The sequence below is a fragment of the Lipotes vexillifer genome, unplaced genomic scaffold, assembly GCF_000442215.2.
Source record: "Lipotes vexillifer unplaced genomic scaffold, Lipotes_vexillifer_v1.1 scaffold1879, whole genome shotgun sequence".
NCBI lineage: Eukaryota > Metazoa > Chordata > Mammalia > Artiodactyla > Lipotidae > Lipotes > Lipotes vexillifer.
Window position 1 is genome coordinate 345,281 of NW_006795858.1, and position 25,580 is coordinate 370,860.

General features: G+C 38.0%; 1 protein-coding gene across 1 annotated transcript in view; it reads right to left on the reverse strand.

The window, feature by feature from the left end:
* PDE10A (phosphodiesterase 10A) overlaps positions 1-25,580 on the reverse strand; it is a gene marked incomplete at its 5' end in the record, with an annotated part of 175,295 nt that overhangs the window by 57,828 nt on the left and 91,887 nt on the right. The window contains 8 exons of the mRNA XM_007467932.1: positions 5,360-5,546; positions 6,896-6,988; positions 9,411-9,553; positions 17,493-17,544; positions 19,508-19,566; positions 20,371-20,421; positions 21,770-21,925; positions 23,929-24,069. Of these exons, the coding sequence (XP_007467994.1) occupies positions 5,360-5,546; positions 6,896-6,988; positions 9,411-9,553; positions 17,493-17,544; positions 19,508-19,566; positions 20,371-20,421; positions 21,770-21,925; positions 23,929-24,069 (882 nt within the window). The remainder of the gene's footprint in view (positions 1-5,359; positions 5,547-6,895; positions 6,989-9,410; positions 9,554-17,492; positions 17,545-19,507; positions 19,567-20,370; positions 20,422-21,769; positions 21,926-23,928; positions 24,070-25,580) is intronic.

Genomic DNA, 25,580 nt, shown 5'->3' on the forward strand with positions numbered 1-25,580 from the left:
GGGATCCTCCCGAAACGGGGCACGAACCCGCGTCTCCCGCATCGGCAGGCGGACCCCCAAGCACTGCGCCACCAGGGAAGCCCGGTTTCATCTTAATAACGAGTTTTTCCACCTTCCTTTAACGTTAAATGTCTCTCGATTCAAAGTGTACACAGCTAATCTGCTTTTAAAGGACTCCTTTTTTTCTAGGCAAAAGATATAACAGGTATTTACTATCCTGTTAGCTTTTTTGCATCATATCAAATTACTTCTTTAAAATCACATGTATGAGTAAATTAATTGGCTCTTTTAGTTTTAAAAATCTCTTTCACTCTTTTTAAAGGGTTACCGTTCCATTGACAGTACTATCAATTATCTGTCAAAAATAAAATGGAGATGTTGCCAGTCAGAGACGTGCCCCTTTAATCCAATAAAAGGGGTGTAACCTAAGAGATCTACAGATGAACTAAAGAAGAATAAAGACATATGCCTCCCGGACAGGCCTTCCACTCGAACAAGACCACTGAGCTGAACAGTAAGAGATGCTCTTACATTGTCACATTCGGTATTAGAAGCCTTTCACATGTGGTAAAATGCTCCTGTTAAGGGTATAATAATCTGTTCGGGAGCAGAAATATTTTGAATTTCCCAGGACCAACCTGCTTAATCTGACTTAGCAGCCAGCGATTACAAGGCACTTGTATATTCTCTAGAAACAAGTAGAGCACTGAGGTAAAGCAGGGAGCCATGGACAGGATTAATTGCTTGGGACAATGCTAATACAAGTTGTTGTTTTTAACGAATCTTCGTAAGATGCTTGGGGAAATAAAAGTTCAAAACTGCGAAGCAGACTCGCTGAAAGAAACATCACTAGGCGTCCGAGTGGAGACAGGAATCCAGGTCTTGGCCTTTACCCTAGAGGTCTACGATCTGACATCCTCAGCTGAAGAAAGCACTGAGAAACTCTCTTGTGAAGAAACCAACTGCTGGCTTATTGAAACTGACATAAATTGGGAGTTGTCTGCTTTTTCTTTCTTCTTTAGAAGGATGCTTGCTTCAACAAAGCAAGTATTACTTTAAAGAAGGTATGTAAATTGGTCTTTTTTCTGAATTGGAACAGAAATAACCCCAGACTGGAAGGCCAGGGAAGGGAAGCGGAGAAAAGGAGGTACCCTGAAGCTGCAGCGTCAGAGGCTGTTACTCTTTTTGAGTTGGAGAAACTGTCAAAAACTATATAATTTTTTTAAGCTTTCATGAGGAGAAGAAATATTGCAGTTAAAAGAAGTGGTAATTAACTCCACAGGGAGCTGAAGCTGCATTACTTGGATTTCAACATGCACCTTCAAAGGCAACCAGCCCTGAGACTGCTCAACCTGGGAGAGTTTTACATCCGGAGTCTGCCAGCGGGCGATGACTTACTACAACCGGGGCACATACACTACCTGTCATTGTTGGAGAGCAGAAATAATTTTGGTGAGTTTCAAAGTGTTTATAAAAATTACAGGGTTTCCCTGGTGGCACAGTGGTTGAGAGTCCGTCTGCTGATGCAGGGGACACGGGTTCATGCCCTGGTCTGGGAAGATCCCACATGCCGCTGAGCGGCTGGGCCCGTGAGCCATGGCCGCTGAGCCTGCACGTCCGGAGCCTGTGTTCCGCAACGGGAGAGGCCACAACAGTGAGAGGCCCGCGTACCGCAAAAAAAAAAAAAAAAAAAAAAAAATTACAAGTCTATTTCAATACAAATGAGCTCCACTAACTTTATCCTAAATAATCAACGTAAAAATAGAATGCCTGTTAACTTATTCATGACGTTTCAGAAGGAATGTTATTTTTCTTGATTCAGTTTGGTATTCAGCTTGGTATCATCATTTAATCGTGACTGAGTCCAGGTTTCATGATGCAACAATCAGTATTCAGAAGAGCTTTGAACCCACTGGGCTAGCTCATCTCACAGCACAGCTGAATCAATTCCATAGTACTGAAACTGACATTTATGTATTCTGGGAAGTGCACAGTAATTCTTCAAGGGATATATGAAGACATGGATAGATTATAAGAGGATCAATTTCCACGTCCTTAACTTTCACACGTACGTTTACCTAAAAATGACCTTTTCCCACATCCCATTTCAAATCACCCCTTTCTCAAATTGCACTAATACAAAAACCTCTTAAAGCAAAGAGATAATTTAAATTTTAAAATATTGCTGTTAATAAGGTCTAAAAGTGGCTTCTAAAGATTTCATAAGACACTGAAGGTGGACCTAAATAAATTTTCAGCTGATAAATCATTGAAAATAATTTTTGGTGATAGAATTGTCAGTACTTTTCGGCCTCTTAGCTCAGGTGGTGTTCAGATTAAGAGTAATTGCCATAATAAAACTCTTCCTGTCCCCATCTACCCAAAATGAAGACAATTCTTATGGCTTCCCTAAAAATAAAAGCGACAAGGACAAATAAAACTGACGCTGAGTAGTGGGGGCCACATTTCTCAACGTCAAAGAACAAAGTTGCAAAGATGGAAATGGAATGGCTGCAATGAATTCCGTGGCATTTCACGGAGGTATTGATATGCAAAGAGAGAGAGGGCACAAAGGATATCGAGGCTTATGTGTAAACTCCCATCTAAAATAGTGAAAAGAGGGGCAAGGACAGTTTCAGTGGAGAAACCAGGCAGATGCCTCCGTTACAGAGTGGTAAAGGTCAACATCACCAGCAATGGGCCACGAGCCTTCCCGTGGTGGCTGCCACGAGAACACAGTATCTGCGAGAGTCCTGTCAAACGATAACCTGGATGCAGTCATGAGGAAATGCCAGACAAAACCCCAAAGAAACACTCTGCAAAACACCAGCCCATACACTTCAAAAATGCCCAGCTCATGAAAGACAGAGTAAGGAAGGGCTCCAGATTAAAGGAGATTAAAGGGGTCTGCAGATTAGACAACAGTACAGTACCTGTTAGGGGCTGAATTGTGTCCCCCCAAATTCATATGCTGCAACCCTACTCCCCAGTACCTTAGATGTGACTGTGCTTGGAGATGGGGACTTTAAAGCAGTGATTAAGGTAAAATGAGGTCGCTAGGGTGGGCCCTAACCCAACATGACCTGTGTTCTTGTAAGAAGAAGAGAGTGGAACAGAGACTTGCACAGAGAAAAGACCACGCAAAGACACAAGGATGAGGAAGGCATCCATAAGCCACGGAGAGAGGCCTCCGAAGAAACCAAACCTGCCAGCACCCTCGCCTTTAACTTCCAGTCACCTGAACTGTGGACAAATAATGTTCTGTCCTTTGAGCCACCCAGTCTGTGGTATTTGTTATGGCGGTCCTAACAAACTAATACAGTACCGAGGTGAATTTCTTTATTTTTAACTATGCAGTAGAAAAAGAAGATGTCCTTGTTTGTAAAAAATACAAACTGAAGCATTTAGGGGTTATGAGACATATTGTCTGAAACATACTCTCAAATGTATCAGAGAAAAAATGATACCTATGAACGAAGGAGAGCGAAGGAGAAAGAAAGAATATCAAAGCAAAAATGCTAATATATTAACACTTAATATATTAACATTTGGGGGAACATGGGTAAAGGTATAAGGAAATCCTTTGTATTATTTTTGCAACTTCGCTTTCTGTCTGAGATTATTTCAAAATAAAAAGGGTAAAAAATTTATGGCAAGCCTAGTTTCATTCTAATGATAGGTAAAATTTAAGAATGGGTACATTAACTATTTTTGTTCTAAGCCACAGCCATCTCGTTAAGAAACAACAGTTTCCAATAATGTGTACTTTTCATTTTTGATAATTATCAAAATTTAATAACATGGTTGCTTTGATCCACATATATAGTAATAATGAAATAATACTATAGGTCAAAATTAATTTGTAATCCTTCTTATACATGTTTGTTTTAGACTATTATCCTAGGGTAATGAACGAAATAAAGCATAAAATATATTATATTAGAATAAACTTTTGTGGCATAATAGAAACACATGTTCAAAGAGAGAAAAGAATGATGCTAAATTTTTCAGTCGTTAAGAGCTAGTCATTGTGTTTTTTTAGTGGACTTAAAAAATATAATAAATGTCAAGTTCTAATACATAGAGTCCATCGAATACATTTAAAAATGATGAAAATCAATATTTAGAATATACTGGAAATTACATTCTCTGAAACTTTTAAACTAAACAGAACAATTGTAGGGAATTCCCTGGCAGTCCAGTGGTTAGGACTCCACGTATTCACTGCCAAGGGCCCGGGTTCAGTCTCTGGTCAGGAAACTAACATCCCATAAGTTGAGTGGTGCAGCAAAAAAAAAAAAAAAAAAAAGTATACTGTCAATATTTTTATTTATGAGGAGATACATCGGTACAGAAAATGTTTGAAGTAAGAAGTATCTGACAACTGCGCTAGTTTATTTCCGATGGGCCGAGTAACAATAAATATCCCCATGCGAGGGCCCAGGAGATGCAGAGAGGGGACGGGTGCTCTTACTAAACAGCACTAATCGCATTGTAAACAGTTATCCCTAGTCACCAGAGTATTTTTCTTTTCTTTTTTTTTTTTTTTTGCCATTTTTGTTTCTCTTTTAACTGTTTCCATTAGTTATGTGCTTGCTCCTATGGAATTCCGTCCTATTTCCAAAAAGACAGTTTCTCTAAACTACTAAGGTGATAATTCCCATTTATGTTGATTTGGCTTTATAAAGGTTACTAAAATTTTCCTTAACTTCAAAATTCCAGTGATGTCATTAGAGGATTACTGGAGTTTATAGAATACTGAATGTTTAATTCATTTAAAATATAAAAATTTAAAAGAAAGATGATACGTTCAACTGTTTTAAAGTGAGACTTCATAAAATAAAGGGAACCTCATCTTGTTATTCAGTAAACAGGGTTGGGCTGTTGTGAGGATTAAATGAGTTAACATCTACAAGGCATCTGACAAACGTGCTGAGTGGCTGCCTCACTTTTCCTCACAAAGGAAACTTTCCTGGCTGGTGTTAAGACATGAGTCATTACTCTCTTTTTGTGTACAAGAGTCTCAAGTGGGGTACAAGTGACAAACGCTAAGGGTTTGGATAACCCTCTCATGCGCATCAGTAGATTATCAGGAAATGTAAATCTTACATTCGAACGTTTTACCCTTAGGTTAACTTCATTTTTCTTTTTAACAAATTCACACACTGAAATAAGTGTAAAAATTAGGAGATTTTTTTTCTTCCAAGGCATTTTAAGGTATTTCCTAAAACATGCACAACCAGGAATCGCTGTTTGGGGTTTCTAAAAGAAGTGGGGGAAGAAAAAAACAACCTTTATTTAAAAGGTTATAAAATTTAATATTGAGTAGTAAAAGAGGTGTTTAAAAAGTATTACTTACATTGGCACAGTGTAAGGCTAAAGCACAAAAGACAGCAAACATTTTGAAGTTGTTTTCGTCCGTCTTAGAGAAGGCACTACCGCTGATTTTGTTCACCATCTGCACCACGCCTATCACGCTGCCCCGACTCACGATGGGCATGCACAGGATGTTCCGGGTCGTGTAGCCTGTGTACAGGTCCACCTCTCTGTGCGAGAGTCAAGGAGCAAGACGACAAAAGAAAGAGCAGGCAGAAGAAAATAAACCACACGTTCTATCGTAAATCTCAACTCACTTTTGCTTCTCTTACAACTAACTGTAATGGAACTGTTAGCGTCTAAATTCAAAGACAACGTGACATCTGCAAGTGTTTTATTAAAACCTTCTCAAAAATATTCTAATGAACGTGTTCCGTTTTCAAGAGAGTTTTTCAGAACAGTCGTATATATTTTGCAAATATTTTCTCACAATCTGTCGCTTGCCTTTTCAGGTTCTTAATAGTTGATCCATACATTTTTATATAAAGGCTTTATATAAGGATATGTAAATATTTTCAATATCTAAGTACTTTAATAGCAAGTTTGTTCCTTTAAGAAAAAACCTGAGATTTTCAGCATACTCTTCACATATTGATAAAATCTGTTACGGGGATACGGCTGTGTTGATATGCGAGTCATGAATATCTGACATTAATCAATCAGACGCCTGAAAAGCCTCCTGTTGCCTAAGGTATTTAATTTTCTCTTGAAGGAAGCCCAGTGTCTGAATGCACAGAGCACTGCTGCCAAGACATGTGAGCCATTACTTTCAGTGGTCAGAGCGTCAACCTTGGGATTTCAATTTTGAGACATTTATTAAAATCGAATTATATAAACTGGTTTCTAGTTCTCCAAAGACACTCAGAACAAAATTAAAAATCTTTATAAGCAATCCTAATATCCACTTCAATAATATCCGATAAAGGCTGCAACTCATTGAGTTCCTACTTTGGGTCATATAAAGTTGCCAGACCTTTTATGAATATTTTAAAAATCTTAAAATCTTAATCTTAAAAAAAAAACCCTACAAAATAGGTATTACTGTGTCCATTTTAAAGATGAGAAAACAACTGAGGCTCCAGATTAAGTAACTTACTCCAGGTCATTCTAGAGCCAATAAAGGACAGAACCAGGATTCAAAACAAGTACTTTTATCACTATGTGTTACAGCCTTTGAAGGTATTGTTTGATAAAGAATATGCTCAGGACAAAATGATGACACTATAATGAAGAAAAGTAACTTTATAAATTTAGACTCTTGCTTTTTAGTTATTTTTATAACATTTCAAACCCCTGAAACTGGAGATGATTAATGGTTTAGAATCCATCATTTTATATTGATAAATACCTGAAAACACTGACTACTGATAATAAGCTGGTTCAAAGACAGTATAACAGCACCGAGTGGGGAAAAAAAAAATTTGAGTTGGGACACGAAGAACTAGGGCTCCACCTCAGAGGTTTCGGCCAAGCGGGACCCAAAAGGAGAAACCGACGGAAGACACAAACTCCTTCTTACCTGTTAAAGCGTGGGTCAGCATAGGCATCTGGAATGTTCAGGACTTCTCCTGTTCTTGCTACTTGACCAGCAATTCCTTTCTCAATTGAAAACCTGCACATATAAAAAAGAGGAACATGCTAATTAAAATACAGATGTAAAATAATTTGAGATATTTCAGTACCACCAAATACTGAATAAAACAGATTGTTTTACTTTAAGTGCTTATATTAGTTTTACATTTACATACTCTAAATCATATTATTATAAAATACATAAAGGTAAAGCATAAAAACACTGCATAGTAACCACTTGAGAACCTTGTTTTAAGATATAATTCACGATGTATTAAATTATACTGAATCACAAGTTGAAATTGAAAAATTAACTAGCATTCTCCTGCACTGACCAATAATAATCTTTTATATTTGCAAAATACCTTATAATTTACAAGATGCTTCAACATAAATTTTCTGAATTAATTCTCACTGTGAACTGAGACCCATATGGGTTCAATAACTTGCCAACACTCTTAAAATATTAGTGACACAATAAAAACAAGAATGCAGGTCAACGCCAGGGTACGTTCCACCACACATACAACCAAACCCACAGGTTATCTGTGATCTTTGAGACACAGGACTTGAATTTTAAGGCATTTGCAATACAAGTACTAAACCAAAATAACACAATTTGCAACTTGTAGTATTTTTACTCCTCTAATTTGTTAAATTTAAAAACAGCCAAAATACAGGCATTATCTCACTACACTTAAATATGTTTTGATATCTAATATCAGCATTTTTATACATAAATATATTCTAACACAACACTGTAAAGCAATTATACTCCAATAAAGATGTTAAAAAATCTTCTTATATTTATAGTTTTCTCATTACGATATTATAATCAAACATGGATTCATTCAAAATTTAGTTAAGATGATTACAATCACAATATCTACATATTTCAATAGCTCAAAAATTACTTCCATAATATTACATTTTCAGCATTACAGAAAATAATCATTATTGAAATAAAGCTCCACCCTAAGGATTTCCCTAAGGAAAATTCAGAAGAGAATTGACACCAAAGAGAACTAAATTTCTTAAAACACCAAAAAGTGAACCCAACCTTGCACTGCATAAAATGCGAGGTTGTTTTCGCCCCAGTTTTCTTGTGCTTTGAACAACATGACCACAACAAATTAGAGTGCCTTGAGCAGAGCATCAGAATCCACTTCATGGTTTATGCTTATTTTCTTGGTCTAGGAGTAGCTCGGTGTGGTTTGCTATCTCCGGTCAGTGGAAGCCATAACTGAGGGACCAGTCCTCACATAAATGGCTGGCATCGCTCGGTCAGCCGAGAGAGCTACAGCCAGCCAGATCCCCCTCACTTTTCTTTCCCACACTTGTAAATACAGGCTCCCAAGTAAACATCTTCAAAATGAGATCGATGCCAGCACTGTTACAAACACTCAAACCTTGAGCAAGAGAAATGACTTTACCTAAATGACTATATCCAGACTGATCTACTGAGCTCTAAACAAACAAACAAAAACTAAAACAACTTCTTAAAAAACCTAAATGGTGCCTGTAAGTCAGAGTTACGTGAGCATGGGATATAGGTTCTATTACCCCAGGACGATAGAATGGGAAGCACCCAGTGGTGGGCAGTAGTGAGGCCCAGTGCAGACCACATTCCATGTTTCCTTGTATGACAGACGGCCCAAGTGAATAGCAATTCTTCTTAATAAGGAACAGCATTTTACTAGCAAGTTGTAACTACCAAGGTACTTTAGAGTACTATGCGGAAAAGTAGTTAAACAATATATATCAATATAAAGCAAAAGAAATGCAAATATCTAAAAGAATTACAATTTCTGAATGTTACGCTTGATTCTTAGCAGTTCTGTGACAGTACCCCTTGTGGGTGCCCAGACTGTCATAGGACTGAGCCACCGCACCTCTACCAGCCAAACTCCATTCTGTTCACCTAAGTGACAACAGCTGCCACTTAAAGAATGAAGGCTGCAGTTTCAAGATGCAAGAAAAGTGTTCTCTGTGATCGATTGAGCCAACTGTTGGGTATAGAATAATGTGCTGAAGTTACCAAGTATACCAGGTCAATTTCCACTATGGTCTGGACTCTGAGACAGCGCTATGAGCTGGGAAGGGTGGGGTCCGGATTGTTTAAGTACACCTGCTCCTAGACACAGGAAACCTTGCAGACTCCAGGTGGGGTGCACCTTTACCTACCTGGCAGCACTAGTAAGTTTTTCCAACATGATTTCCAAAAGGACCGCCTCCGGAAGACGGCATTTCCAGGAGTGACGCTAAAGCTTCCTAGGCGCGGTTTCGCTGGCACTGCAAGGTCATTCCCAGAAGCACTACCTTCAGGAGGCGGGTCCTGGTGGGAATGATATCACAGTATGACAAGTACTGTCAGCACACCTGTGAATAGGCACAGACAAGTGGGTAACAGAGCACCTGCACAGCCGCCAGCGCAGCGACCGACACGCTATTTCCAGCTGTACCTTATTTCTTTGGTCTTCTTGAAGACAGGTTTTCCTTCCTTTTCCTCTCCGATATCAAAAAGGTCCGAATATAACTCCTTACTCTTATGGTCTACCTGGAAAAGCGCACAACGATCGGCATTCACCAGGTTTTTTGCATATATCTAAAGGGAAACGAGAAAACAAGAGTAAGCCGATGAGAGATTCACAGAGTTTACAGGTAAACTTTATCAGAAATAAATATTAATTTCAGATAGTCTATACTGTAATTGGGTAGGAAATTAGCATTATAATTAAATAAACATAGGCATATAAATACAAAAAATAATACTCTCTGTCACTGTCAAGGTGCTGACACTGGCAGCTGCTCTCCACCCACACTGTGGTGGCAGATGTTGGAATATTACAACACTCCTGGGTGGGCTGGAAAGCAGCTACTGGCCTTTCTCCCTGAAAGCCTGTCTGCCACCCTGGCTACTCTTCCAGAGCTTCTCAGGGCTCCCTGATGCCCTAGCCTGAGCCTCTGTCAGCTCTCAGGCCAGCATCCATTCTGACTGGCTGGCGTTTACAACATACCAGTTGTAAAAAGTATGAAATGTGTGTCCAATAAGACACACGGTGTTCATATTTACATCAGCTGCATTTTATTTGCTGCACTAACAATAATGTGTAACAATTAGTAAGTGTTTACTATGTGCCAGATAGTTTTTATAGACTTATGTGCATTAATTCACTGAATCCTCACAATAACAATATTAATTCAGGGGAAACTTAACCTCCTTTTTACACATTAGAAAAACTGAGGCACAGACAAGTAACTTAACCTGTCCGCTATCACGTGGCTAGTAAACGGATCTGGTCTTTGAACTCATACTAGCTGTTTCCATGGCCTAAGCTCTTATATCAAACATGCCTTACCATTTCTGAATGGACAATTGTGGATTCATATTGTCATGCATTTGTTCATCAATTCCCTTCAACAAGTACGTCTTTAATGCCTAACATTTCTCACTGTCCCCAGTGGGCTGGGATTACAGTCATGTCACAAAAAATTGCATTTCCCCATATTCAGAATTCTGGCAACTTCAAGATGATAGACATGAAATTATTGCTCAGATTAAAAGAATTACTTCTCAGAGAAAAGGAGCCACCACAAAGTCTGTGCAAAAGGGACACAGGCCACCTTGTGGCCAGAGGAAAACATATGATCTCATGTAAAAATACCTTGTAGATTAAATAAAAAGAAATCAGAGTGGGTTAGGTACCCTGGTTCATTCTCATATTGTATCTTTGTCTTTCCTGCTATTATAAGCCCATTCACTCATTCACTCAGCAAACACTGGCTGTGCCTTATACGCCATGGACCAAGTACTGGGCATTATGAGTGTCAGAATTTCCAGGTGACCTGTCTCAGCCACAAGCCGACTGATGAGGTCCTTGGCAGTGGAAACTGCCTCCTTTCCCCCACGGTATCCCAAGCACCCAGAACCTGGCCTAGAGCAGAGGACGGCTAAAGTCCACTGGCCATTTAAACCCACCCCATTGCCTGTGTTTGTAAATAAAGTTTCACTGGGATGGAGCCACGCGCATTCCTTTATGCATGGTTCACAGTTGCTACAAAGGCAGCGTTGAGTAGCTGCAACACAGTACGGCCCATGAAGCATAAAACTTTACTACTGGCCCTTAAAAAGAATTTGCCAGCCCTTAGGTTAGAACATATAAGAGCTCTCAATAAATACTTGAGGAGGAGGGACAACGTGACGGCGGGAAGGGAGCTATGGGTGTCACTGCTGGCGATCCCAGGACCATCACCCGTCTATTCTGCACACTCACGCGAGCTTGAATTATTAAGTCATAATAAATTATCTACAGTGACATCTGCATCCTTAGTGGTTATGCTGGCTGCTTGATACTTGGGCACATATTTAGGTCAATAGTTATAAAAATCTGGATGAAATGGACAATTTTCTAGAAAAAGGAAATGAATTTAGAAGGAGTTGAAAAATCTGAATGGAATCAGAATCATAAAGACAATTGAAATATTGTAAAAATAATTTATCCCCATAAAAGGCAGCAGGCCCAAATGATTTCAAATACGAATTACTTAAGAGTCTTCACGAATAAATTCCCATCTAATTTAAATTGTTGTAAGTTCAGACAGAACAAAACTTCTCCAGTCATTTTTACAACCCCTGCTATGTCACTGATACTAAAAATTGACAAAGATACTATGAAAAAGAAAATCACAGACCAATTTACCTTGGAAACAGAAGAAAAATTATAAATACACATATTAGCAAGTCAAACAGGAATATTTTAAAATTTCCATATTTTAAAATTACACTCTATTCATAACTGTCCAGTATTGTAAAGTCTATTGTTATAGTCCATAAAGCAATAAAACAAAGGAGAAAAATCATATGATTGTCTTTATGGCTGTCAAAAAATATATGTAATGAAATTCAGTAATTATTCATGATAAAGTTTTAGTGAAATGGGAATAGAAGAAAAAATATATATGTACATGTGTATATATCGGTATGCATACACATCCTGATAATATGTGAAAATATCAGTCTTCATCATACAAAATGATAAAATATCAGAATTAACCAATTAAGGTTAAGACATTAAAGTTATGAACAAGACAAAGACATGTTATCATAATTATTAACACACAATTAGGTAAAAAAAGCATAAGTATACATATTTGAAGAGACCAAAGTTTTACGGTTAGGTGACAATGTTACTGAGTATGTTGAAAAGTCAAGAAAATCATCTGAAAACAATTACATGCAATAAGAAAGACTTCTGTTTTAAGATGAGTGACTCTAAACACATGTTTACTTTTTCATTCTCCCCGAATATTAAACTTCCAGTTTGAAATGACACTCACACACTGGGAGAAGAGTTAATAAAGAAATTCTAGGCATGTCTTGGTAATATTGATTGACTCCAAGCCTCAGAAGGTCATTCTGAAAGCCATCCCCGCTCCTACACACATTCTCTCTCACACACGCACAGACACACACACGCACGCACACACACACGCACACAGGTTTACTTACAAGTGGAAGATAATTTTCTTTTTTTTTTTTTTTGCGGTACGCGGGCCTCTCATTGTTGTGGCCTCTCCCTTTAGCGGCCATGGCTCACGGGCCCAGCCGCTCCGCGGCATGTGGGATCTTCCCGGACCGGGGCACGAACCCGTGTCCCCTGCATCGGCAGGCGGACTCTCAACCACTGCGCCACCAGGGAAGCCCCACAAGTGGAAGAAAATTTTTGACAGCAACAGAGGATTTAAAATTCAGTGGAAATATATCTTCAAATTTCTGAGGAAAACTTGTTTTAAACCTAAAATTCTTTACCAAGTCAAACTAGCATTCAGTCATAAGGCAAAATACAGACATTTCTCAAGCACACAGATGAGCTTGAGCAAAAATAAACAAATAGATAAATTCAAGAAAGCATGGGAAGACTTGGGGTACAAGAAAAGGTGATGAGCAAAGAAACCACTAAAACTATAACGAAGCTGTAAAATTCACTAGGAAATGATATGTAAGGTGTTACAGGTGTAATTTTAAAAAGCGAATTAAAAAAAGACTTAAAATATCTGGTTGTGCCCCCAAAATATATAAGATTAAAATGCAAAAAACGGAGAAGTAAAATTATGCTGTGTTTTATCATGGACCACACATACGTGAGCTGGACAGACAGAGAAGGACATATTCCTGAAAACATAATTTGAGGCCCCAGGTCCGGCAATTACAGAAGTCTGAAATTTCAAGGTTTTCAGTGATAAGGGCCAAGAAATCCCTCCTTTTATTCTCTCAAACTAATCTGAGTTAGGTAGTTGACGTCTTCTGGCTTTTACACCAGAGTCCAAATTAACAAACAAGATCAAGGCAAGTCTGATTTGAGAGAGAGAGAGGGAGGGTGGGAGAAAATATTCATTAATTGAATTACAGATGAGGAAGGGAATTTAAGTACGGATCAGAAGAATATTTAAAGTGCCCATAAATTTATAAAAATTAATTGGAAAGTCTCATTCATTAATTTTCAACTAGCCGATGAACCACCTCTCCATGGAGAATGTGAAAACGGTGAAGGCATTTCTATTTGTGGTGGACCGGCTGGTGATGAGTTGCTCTTGGCATTTAGTTCTCAGAGGTTAAAGATGCTGAACACCTGCAAAGCTCAGGCCAGTACTGTGTAAGGAGGAGCGGGTCTGCCTACAATGTCAATATCACCCCCCCACTGAGGAACAGTACGCACATTAGGAAAACTATATCCACTCTCACTGGTTCCTTTCCACAGTGTTCTTAGGTCCTAGCGAACACATTAAAAAACAAAAAAGAAATAGTGTAAGCATTGGAAAAGTAGAACCACTGCTCTCATTATATCATTATAAACAATTTTCTTTCTTGAAAATCCAAGACTGTAAACTGAAAAAAAAACAACTTAGCAAATATGGGGAATCAAAGTCAACACATTCAATCGAGAGAGATTTTTAATTGAAAATAAGACAATGTTTTTGTATAAGAAGACTACATATGCTAAAGGTATCAACTCTGCTTAAGATTTTATTAAATTAAGGTAGTTCCAATATAAATCATACACCATGATGAAGAGAGATACATCACAGGAATGCAATAGACTAAAAATTTAAAAACACATGATCATCTTAATAAATGCAGAGAAAATGGACGCTGACAAAATCCAACGTCCAATTAATATTTACAACACTCAGAAAACTAGGAATACAAGGGAACTTCCTCACCCTGATCAAGGCCACCTATGAACAGTCCGCAACTAATCCATCTACTTAATGGTGAAAGAGTGGAGAATGGATGCTTCTCCTCTAAGATCAGGAACAAGACAAGGATGTCCACACACACCATCCCCTAATTCAATATTGTACTGGAGGATCTAGCCAGGACAATTATGCAAGGGAGGAAAAAAAAAAAGGTATACAGGTTAGAAAGGAGGAACTAAAACTATAACTCATTACGGATGACATGATCTTGCATATAGAAAACCCTGAATAATCCACTAGGAAACTATTGGAAGTAATGACTTCATCAAGGTTGCAGGATACAGGATCAAAATACAAAAACCAATTTTATTTCTATATATTTTCAATGAAAAATGTGAAAATAAAATTAAGAACACGATTTCATTTCTAATATCACTAAAAGGTAAAATACCTAGGAATAACTTTACCAAAATAAGAGCAATACTTTTACTCTGAAAATTACAGAACAGTGTTGAAAAACATTAAGAAGAGCTACATAAATGGAAAACATCTCATGTTGACGTATTGGAAGTCTTAATATTATTAAGATGGCAATATTCCCCAAATTGATCCACAGAGTCAACAAAATCCCTACCAGAATCCCATCTGAAGTATTTGTAGAAATTGACAAGTTGGTTTCTAAAATTTATATGGAATTGCAAGGGGCCCAAAACAGCCAAAAAAATAATTGAACATGGAGAACAAATTTGTAGGACTCACACTTCCTGATTTCAAAACTTTTTATAAAGCAACAGTAATCAAGACATGGTGGTACTGTCATTAAGCTAGACATATAGATCAACTGAATAGGACTGAGACCCTAAAAAGAAAGCCATGTGTCTACGCTCACCTGATTCTAACAAGACCACATTTAAAGGGGAAATAATAGTCTTTTCAACAAAGCGGTACTGGTAAAACTGGATACCTACATGCAAAAAAATGAAGTTGGACCCTTACCCCATAAACAAAAATTAACTAACAGAAGTCAAAACCTTAAATGTAAAAGCTAAAGCTATAAAACTCTTAGAAGAAAATATTGGAGTCAATTTTCATAATATCTGATTTGGCAATGGATCCTTAGATATGACACCACAAGCATGAGCAACAAAAGATAAATTAGACCTCATCAAAATTAAAACCTTTTGTGCTTCAAAAGATACTATCAAGAAAGTGAAAAGATAATACACAGATGGGAGAAAATATCTGCCAATCATACATCACATAAGGGAGTGGTATCTATAATACATGATGAAATCTTAGAAGATAACACTAAAAATTAAAGTAAAAAGCAGCCAATGAATCTGAACCTTTTATCACGTGACAAGATGTTCAACATCACCAGCGAAATGCTAGTCAAAACCGCACTGAGGGGCTTCCCTGGTGGCGCAGTGGTTGAGAGTCCACCTGCCGATGCAGGGGACGCGGGTTCGTGCCCCGGTCTGGGAAGATCCCACATGCCGCGGAGCGGCTGGGTCCGTGAGCCATGGCCGCTGAGCCTGCGCGTCCGGAGCCTGTGCTCCTCAACGGGAGAGGCCATAGCAGTGAGAGGCCCGCGTACCGCAAAAAAACCCCAAAAAACAACAACAAAAAAAACGCATTGAGATAGCACTTCACATCTACTATGATGTCAATAATCAAAAAGTAAGATAATAACCAGTGCTAGTGAGAACGTGGAGAAATTGGAACCCGTGTGCTGGCAGGAATGTAAAATGATACAAGTGCCATGGAAGCAGTTTGGCTGTTCCTCAAAAAGTTAACCATAGGGTAACCATATGACCTAGCAAATCCACTCTTACCTAAAACAACTGAAAACAGGTATTAGAACTGAAAATTGTACCCAAATGTTCAAAAGAGCAGTATTTGCATTAGCCAAAATGTGGTGATAAAGCGGTGACAGCTAAAATGGAATGAAGTTTCCTTCTGAAGTAATGAAAATGTCCTAAAATTGACTGGTGATGGTTGCAAATGTCTGTGAATATACTAAAAACCACTGATTTAAACACTTTAAATGGATTAATTGTATCATACAGGAATTATATCTAATAAAACTGTTTCCTAAAGTATAATATTAATAATACAAGAACTGGTCAGTAGTGTTTCTTGTACTCCTTGTACAAGCTCTATGTTGATCCATATTATATCTACAAATTTTCATATTCTTAATACTTTTCATTGCTTTACAAATTCCTTAAATTGTGTCACAACCAAAGGGTTATTTTTTTTTGACTGTGTAATCAATTTTTCTCTTTTTTTGTCCAAATACAGCTGAACCTTGAACATGGCAGGGGTTGGGGCACCGACCCTCTACACAGTCAAAAACCCCTGTATAACTTACATCGCCCTCCACATACACAGTTCCTCCTTATCCACGGTTCCACATCTGCCAATTCCACAACTGCAGATCGTGTAGTTCTATAGTATCTAGTACTGACAAAGGTCCACGCATAAGTGCACCCATTCAAACCCATGCAGTTCAAGGGTCAACTGTAAAATCATCAATGTAATTAATTACAGAAAGAATGTGTAAAAGTAATAACCCCTAATATTACCCTCAGTAAACTGTCTGTTTCTACAAGACACTGAGCATATCACACTCCATACCTGGCCTGCCATGGTATCAAAGAGAAATTGAACAGTGCACATCAGAAACCTGGAGATGAAAAAACCCTTGTGGCACAGGATTACTATATTTTGAGAAAGACCAGGAAGATGGGAAGGAGAAAGAATATTTATCAAAATGGACAACAGGGCATGAACAGCACCGAGCAAGCCAGCCTGGCACCCATGGGGTACACATGCACATCACTTTGACTACTAGAAGCCACTTCCTCAGTGGAGTCTCTCCAGAGCACTAAAGCAGCAACACTACACGTGGCGGAAAAAAATTCTATTTCATATGGCTTTCAACCACAGTTGCCTGTGAGTCTTCTAGAAGAGAGAAATAGTTATGACTAAAACTAAGTAGAATGAACCTCAAGATTAGGAAGAATCCACTGGAAATTCCTAATATAACCTTATGCAAAAGGTATTCTGAAGAAATCATAAAAAGAAACTAAACGTTTTTCCAGATTAGCTCTCCACTAAATAATCAAAAACTCTGAGGTATTTTTCAAAACACTATTCAAAACCCCTCCAAAATTAACAGAAGTGACAAATAAATCAAGGCGACGCCTCCAGATCACTAAGCACCACCCTTTCATCATATTTAAAACAGCATGTATGTCTCGTACATTAAAATGTTCCACCACATATTAGGACATGAATCTAAGGATTAAATCAAATCATTTTCCAAACAGAAGGCAACCTACCATTATGTGTTCAAGTAGAGAATCTATTGCAACTATGTTATCAAAATACGTTCTGAAAAAAAGGAAGATAAAACCTTTAAGTAATGTTATTAGAATAAAGAACATGTTAAACGTTGAATACATTTCCCAATTTTGTCTTCATTTAAATAAAAAACAGAAAGGTATATGTTGTTTGATTTTTGTCCTTTTGTGGAAACAACCAATAATATTATTTTAAAGAGAGGAATGAAAGTTTATCATTGACTTTAGTATAAGGATTCTAATTCCGGAGGCTGCATTAAGTAATTATTTTATCAGTAAGTATTCAAGGTAGAGAGAAAGTATGGGGCATTTAACTAAAACTGTGAAGAAATAAAATTGGTTTCATCAAACTTAATACCTCATAAATAACTTTGATCTAAAATAAGAATATTTAAATTTGCTAAATCTCATTAATATGCTAAAAATGTAAATTATCACTGGGAAAACTCAAAAGTTAAAATGTAGTTTAACTGTACTAAGAAAGCAAGGCAATTCATTTGAGAAGAGATATCAGAATACAAATAATGACAAGGACCTGACAACTTTATACAAGCAAAATATATATTCATCATTTTGAACTGCACGTAAATATTTTGGAGGCATATGGTACATACATTAAAATGTAGACCAGAGAAACGGATGAATCAACAGGCATGTGTTATAGGGAATCTATAAAGAAATACTCTTAACATAGACTCGATTGGCAAGGCACTGCTTTCAGTTTAGTTTTGTGAGAATTTAGTAATATATTCAGGACTAAGATAACTTGTAGCAATAAACAATGCCTTTTTTCTTTAGAAGAGAAATCATCTGGCTCGAAGCTACTAATATGCTTCGTTACACCATCCACTGAGGAATATCCTGCAAGGAACAGGGTGAAGCAAATGGGTTTCCCACTGGGGAACAGATTTAAGGTGTCAGATTTAAGGTGAGGGTTTTAATTGGACTGTGGGAGACCTGCAAAGTGTTCAGATACATCATCAGTACGAGAACATGCACAGCTTCCCTTCCTAGGTGTTTCTGATATAGTGATATCATGTGTCCCAGAGACACGGTTTAATTCCATCTCAAAGAAGACAGTTGGCCTAGGGGATCAATAGAGCACTCCCTCAGTCCCATACCTCTCTAATTTTACATTCCAAAGCACAAAGCAGCAACTTCAGAATCATTAGTGATGAGGATTACTAGACTTGGTGATGAGTTAGCTATGAAGTGTGCCAGGGTGACACGTGAGCAAGAACGCAGTCAGAGTTGTGTTGGAGGCCTTGGAGGCACAGGTACGCCACACCTTGAGTTAACTTGTCAGAGGATGGGACCTGAAGTTACCATGTCCTGGGGTGTTTTCGATTTCAACGATTAAGCAGACGAGTCAGAGAGATACAAGATCTTCCCTGTAGCAAGCAAACCCAATATGAACCTGAAATTTAATAAATATCTGTAATTGCTTCCACTGGCAGCCCAAGGGAGTTTTTCTAGGTCAAACTTCAGGGGAATGGAGCATTTTCTGGAGAATGATATCTGAGCTACTATACATGAGATAATTAAAATGATAATATTAAGAGTCTGTTTTAATGTACTGACATTTGTTGAAAAGGCCAGAGAGGACTTTTTGGAAAATAATAAACTAGGACATTTCCTCTCCTTCTACTGCTGTCAGTTTTATCCTATGAAAATAGAAATATCAGTACTTAGTGCATCTCTCTAGATAGTCTCTAACATCTTCTAGAGAGTCTGTTTAGAAAATATATACCAACTTGCAAATTAAGATCATCACACATACATCTGCGATATTTCACTTGTAAAGTGAACGTGGATGAGAATGTAACTCTATGATCCAAAATACGACCGACCATACTTACCAGACCACTTGCCTAATAAAGATTGGTCTTCTGTTACTGACTGCACTAGACAGTAATCTATCACTGTCAGAGCCTGCACTTAATCTAAACTGTTGATCAATAAGAGCTACCACATCCCTAGAAATGAACACTTACTTTGATACGTCGAGTAGAAAGTCATTCAATTCAGTCTGTTTGGCAAGACCTCTGCATACCTGCCATACAAAATAATGGCTATTAATTTTAAGGAAGTTCTGCTTATTTAAGAATAAAAATTCCAGAATACTATTTACCTTATTTATTTAAAAAGGCATAACACAATCAATGCTTTTAAAATTGTACTTGGGTGCATATCCTACCTACATTTAATACTGTCAGGCCCAGGAAGCCCTTGCTTCTCATACCATTATCCTAAAACATATATACATTTTCTCCCTATCAGACAGCTCCTCATCAACCTGAGTTTGCTGAAATGGACTTCAAGGAACAAAATGAGAAAAAGTGGAAGATACAAAATAGAATTCTATTGCTGCCATGTTCCTGAACTTAGAAGTCTAGTCATCGGGAAAACTCCATGCAGTTTGTGATCTTTCAAATTAGATCACATTTTCAAGAGAATCAGGTATCTTAAATAACAATTAATGTTTAAGATTAATGTTTTCATATAACACTTCGTTTAGTGGATGTTTTAATTTAGGAAATGGAGTCATAAAAATATCAGTGTTACTGCCAGGAGGAGGTCATTCCTGGGCTTTCAGTGGAAAACAAAAACCATGATAGGGAACATAAATAATTTAACATTATGTGTAAATATATAAAAATAATTAATTGGAAAATACTTAAGGCAGGAAGTAAGTAAATATAAGTGAATAGATCAAACATTTTAGAAACAACAAAATACCTAATATCCAAAAACAAAGCCCTGGGTTACTTGTTAACCTCCATTCCATTCCCCAGTGCTGCACTTCAAACACCCTTTTCTCCTAGGAAGCCCCTGTGAAAACATCCCAGAGACACACCTGAACCTGATGTATGGCTACTGAAGCCCAGGCAAGATTTGCTGTTGCAACCTAAAAAAAAAAAAAAAAAACAGAGTATGAAGCAAGTTTTTATCAGTCACATGCAGACATCCCAGCAAAGGACTCTAGCACAAACATATATGAACAATTTTGTAAGCTCATTGCATTTTTGAATATTTTGCCAAATGTGAATAGTCAAATATGTATAGAGTTTCTCTTTTATATTTCCCACTTCTTTATTATTGAGTTTAATGCTCTCTTGTTCCTCCTACTTTGGGTTAAAAAGGAAGATAAACTGATTAAGAGAGCTGTCATCCAATGATTTTAACATAAAATAATTATTTTTCAGTTCAACCAAAATACTATTAAAAAGGCCTCTAATGACCACTTTAAAATGAGGAAGTATTTCCCAGACTTCACTGACAAGTGCTCAAACTTCTAGCTATTCTATTTCTTTGATTTTTCACCCATCTAACAAATATTTATTGGGTGCCTACTAGGTACCAGGCGCTGTTCTAGATGCTGGAGGTACAGCATGAACAACAGAACAGCTCACAGCTGCTGCGGGCAGAGAGAAGGGCAAGAAAGAAAATAAAGCCAAGCGCACGTTATACTGGCTGATGACTGATGACGAGGCTATAGCGGAAAAGAGGCACGACAGAGGGACAGGAGCCGCTCACGTCTGTGTGCGGTGTTCAGCGAAGGCTGATCAGAGAGGGTGACCTTAGAGCACATTCCCGAAGGAGGCAGCTGGGGCTGGGTACGGGATGAGCGCAGCGCAAGGGGAGGGAGAACAGAGGCGCAGGCTGCGCGCAAGAGAGGGCCCAGCATGGCTGCAGGCGGGGAAGGGGCTGGAGCAGCAGAGACGGGTCATCTTGGTAAGTGCACACGGCATGGCGCAGGCCACAGAGGGACCTGGGCGAACACCACGTCTGACAGATAGATCATATACTGTTTGGTTTTAGTAGGACTGAGCCGTTCCGGTTCAGGGAACAGTGAACGGAAGTTATTGTTTCCCAGATGGATTTGATGCTTCTAGTCAGGACACACTCTAGGAAGAGGGCATTTTTAAGAGGTCACAGCTAGAATGTGAAAACTCTCCAAAGCCGTCCTCAATATGGCATTTTATTTTTATTGTTAAAGTGGATCCTTACTAAAATAACTTACTATAAATTTCTAGATCGCTATATTGAGTGAGTTTCCTCTCTAAACAACTGCAAAACAAAAAAAAAAGTTTTAAAAAATTGTTAGTAGTAGTATCAAAATATTATTAAGCAAATTACGGTTTTAAATATTCACTCATTAAATATTCATCATTTATTAACTGAACAATATTAATAAGCACCTTCAGTGAACTAGGTGCACCTAAAAGTCCTCACAGGCAGTGTCCAGGCCTCACCTCCTGATGACTCAGACAGAAGGCTTCCTTGCCCCAGTGCCGGTACAGCTCAAGGATGCCGATCAAATCACCGATCGCCGTGACAATTGGCAAACAAAGAACAGACTGGATACGCGTCCCTGATTCCAGTCCGGTACCTCTTGGAAATCGTTCATCCTAAAAAGATAGAAGGGTAAAAGATATAAATTCAGTGAAAGTAATGGAATCATCAAGTTATGATTCTATCAGAAAATTCCTTATACTCGTCATCAGTAATAAGCAGTCCTTTTCAAAGGAAAACCAAATGATCACGGCCACTATGAACACTGCTTAAGAAAATGCTTATCTTTAGCAACGTGGAACTTATACCCAAATATGGATTTAATGTTTCTTTATCATTGTACAGTAGAATTTAATTAGTGAATGAATATACATAACTTCATGCAATAATGAAAGTAATTATGATGGTTAACATTCATTTATTCCTCACCTGGTATGTGCCAGAACTAAGGGATTTACAGGTATAACGTCACAAGTGAAAATTACTCCAAATGTAAATGCCATAGGAAGGAAATTACATGTATAAAATTTTTTCCCTTCTATTTTTAAGGTTAGAATAACACAAAAGCATATGTTAATGAAAGTCATTGTAACTGACCCTCAAAGGCCCATATTAGATATTCAAATCATCCAATAATTACCAATTACCTATCATAAGAAATGAATCGGTTCTTTGACTTAACTTTCTAGCTTAGCAAAATCACTCAAAGGAACACAAGAAGCTCAAATGAATTAATATCAAAACATCAATTCTATTTATTCAATTTCTGTGGTCTACAGGAAGGTTTTCATGAATAGACTGGTATAAATCTGTACTTTGTAATTTACAGATATTTTGAAAGCTTGCATATACATACAATAGAACATTTTCAAATGACAACTTATAGTGTATCCACTTTTTACGTTTACTTCTTAGAAATGAAATATATTTGGCATATAACATTGTGGAAGTATAAGGTATACAACACGTTGATACGTTTATATATTGTAATATGGTTGCCACTGTAGCATTGTTAATACCTCTATCAAGCCACATAATTATCTTTTCTTTTTTGTGGGGAGAATAATTACGATCTAGTCTCTTAGCAGGTTTGATGATTATAATACAGTATTGTTGTCTATATACATTATACTGTGAAACATTTATTTTTAGCACTTTTTCTTTTCTTATTTTTGATAAAGTAACTAGTAACCTGATTTGTTCAAGGCTATACAGATAACTAGTGGCAAAAACAAAATTAATATCTAGATTTTGTGACTCCAATTTAGTACTTTTTCAGAGCAAATTCATGACACCTATATACTTGTTTGTATGCTTGTCAGTTTCAAAGTCTGAGCTCATGCAGTGACATTTCATCACAGTGTGCACATGCACTGTGGCAGACTGCTCTGAGGGCTCTTGTTTTGTCCTGTTCTCTGTACCCATGGCCTTGGTCAGACCCTCCTACACTCGGTCTGGGCCTCCCATGAGATTTGCTTGGCTAACCTGAGGGCAGTGAATTTGATGTAAGCAGACGCTTGAAAAGCCACTTGCATGTGTCCACTTCTTCTCTCTGACACCGGCCACCATCATAAGAACATGAGGCTAGCCTTACTGGATGGGGTGGTGAGACACACACAGAGAACGAAGGCCACCTAAGACTGGCCAGCTCCTAAGTGATGGCCAGTTGATCTCAGACACATAAGCAAGCCCAGTCAAAGATAGCCCAGATCAGCAGAATGGCCCAATCCAGAGACAGTGAGTGGTGGCTGTATGACCCCACTAAAATCTGGGGTAGTTTGTCACACAGCAATAGCTGACTCATTCATATGTATCCTGCTAGGATATGAAACATAAAACAGTAATCATCTATTCTATATGACTATGAGTATACATTTTTATGCTTAACTATACTGGCAAATGTTGAAAGAACAACTACACAAATCTACATCTTAGGGGTACATAAGATATAATTCTTGGAGTACAAAGAATTAGTTTACATACAAATGCATTTATTGATCTGTATCTTGCTTTAAAGCTGTTATAAAATGGCTTAAATTATAACATCAAGAGTATATGTCATCTTTCTTAATTAAATACTTCAGGTTACGAATGTCACAAAGCGTAAAAAGCCACTTACCCCAAGGACGTCTTCTACTAGCAACGTTTTTCTGGACTTGGCCACATAGGCAGAGGTGGTGGTGCCCTGGGCGATGGGCCCAGCAGGGATGAGCCTGGGTTTTCCTTCCTTGACTCCAGGTGGGGTAAACACACAAAGGCTCTAGGAAGAAAAAAGGAATATGTTTTATAGACTTAGGAAAGTCTTTGGCACAGGATGAAAAGATTACTTAACAATCGCAAGAAATCTGTGAGCCAAGGAAAAGTAGAAACATAAGATGAAGAAAGGTGCTTTGCGTGACCAAACTGAGCATCTGAGGTGAAATTCTCTTTCATATGGCCTACGCACACAACACACAGGCTAGATACAGGACTCACACAAATGTCTAGGTGCAGAAAACCTCTTAAAATAGCCTCCGAGTTTTATCCACAGGAATTAATAAAACGAAAAAAAAAATGTAAGCTGTCCTTGGGCTCAAGAAACTATCACACAAGAAACAGACACACTGCACCCCGCCGCCCTACAGACTTGCCACGTGGCTCTGTACCTACAGGTCAATGTGATTTGGTTCTATTTTTTCATTTTCATTAAAAATCTTTTTCAGAACATTATTTCTATTTTTAATACTCAACCACTCCATTCCTAAAACTGACCTGCCCATAAAATTACAGATTCAGAATACTCTTGGTAAAATCTTTGCTCTTCTCTGCACACACACACCAAAAAAAAAAAAAAAAGAAAGGACAAAGCTGGGTGTTTCTTTCCGTCTCAAAAGACTAGGTGGGAGGGTAACATTTGAAACTATTTTAAAAGAAATGCTTTTTAAAATATGATCAGTTATTTTGACTAAACCAAATCATATTTTAAAATAAATACTAAATAAGAATTGCTCATCCAAACAAGTCATCTGGGCATGGGGAGCAATATTTTGACATAACTGTATTATGATTATCTACTCAATTTGAAAAATATTAAAGTTCTGCTAAATTCTCCCAACACTATACTTTTTAGTTTTAGTTGGAGTGCTGTGACTTAAGGATGATGCCCCTTTGAAGCAGTGAGTATTTAGGCAAAATCCTCTGAAGCTAAAGATGTTGCTAAGATGTTCCTTTTAATGCTTTGCTAGCACTAAGCCAGGTCCAGGTGAGGACAATGAGCTGGATGTGGTTATTCCTTTTTAGATAACATGGTTTTCAAGCTTTGTAATGTCGAAGAGCCCTTTCTTCAAGTAAAATCTTACAATCACAAGAGAGTGAACCCTATAAACCTGAGCTGCTTCCATCACTGGGAGCAGAGAGGAGGAAAAGAGCTTTGGCTCTCACCCCATCTGCTTTAAGTAAGTCGTCATTATCTAAAGATTACAAGTTAAGTTCAAAATATTTTTATTCATTAATATATCTACATTAGTTAGGATTGTGTTTAAGCAGTAGTTTGCTATTATGCCTGTGAAAAATGTTTTTTGAATGCTTCTTTTAAAAAAGATTAAGCTTGGGCTTCCCTGGTGGCACAGTGATTGAGAGTCCGCCTGCCGATGCAGGGGACGCGGGGTCGTGCCCCGGTTTGGGAGGATCCCACATGCCGCGGAGCGGCTGGGCCCGTGAGCCATGGCCGCTGAGCCTGCGCGTCCGGAGCCTGTGCTCCACAACGGGAGAGGCCACAACAGTGAGAGGCCC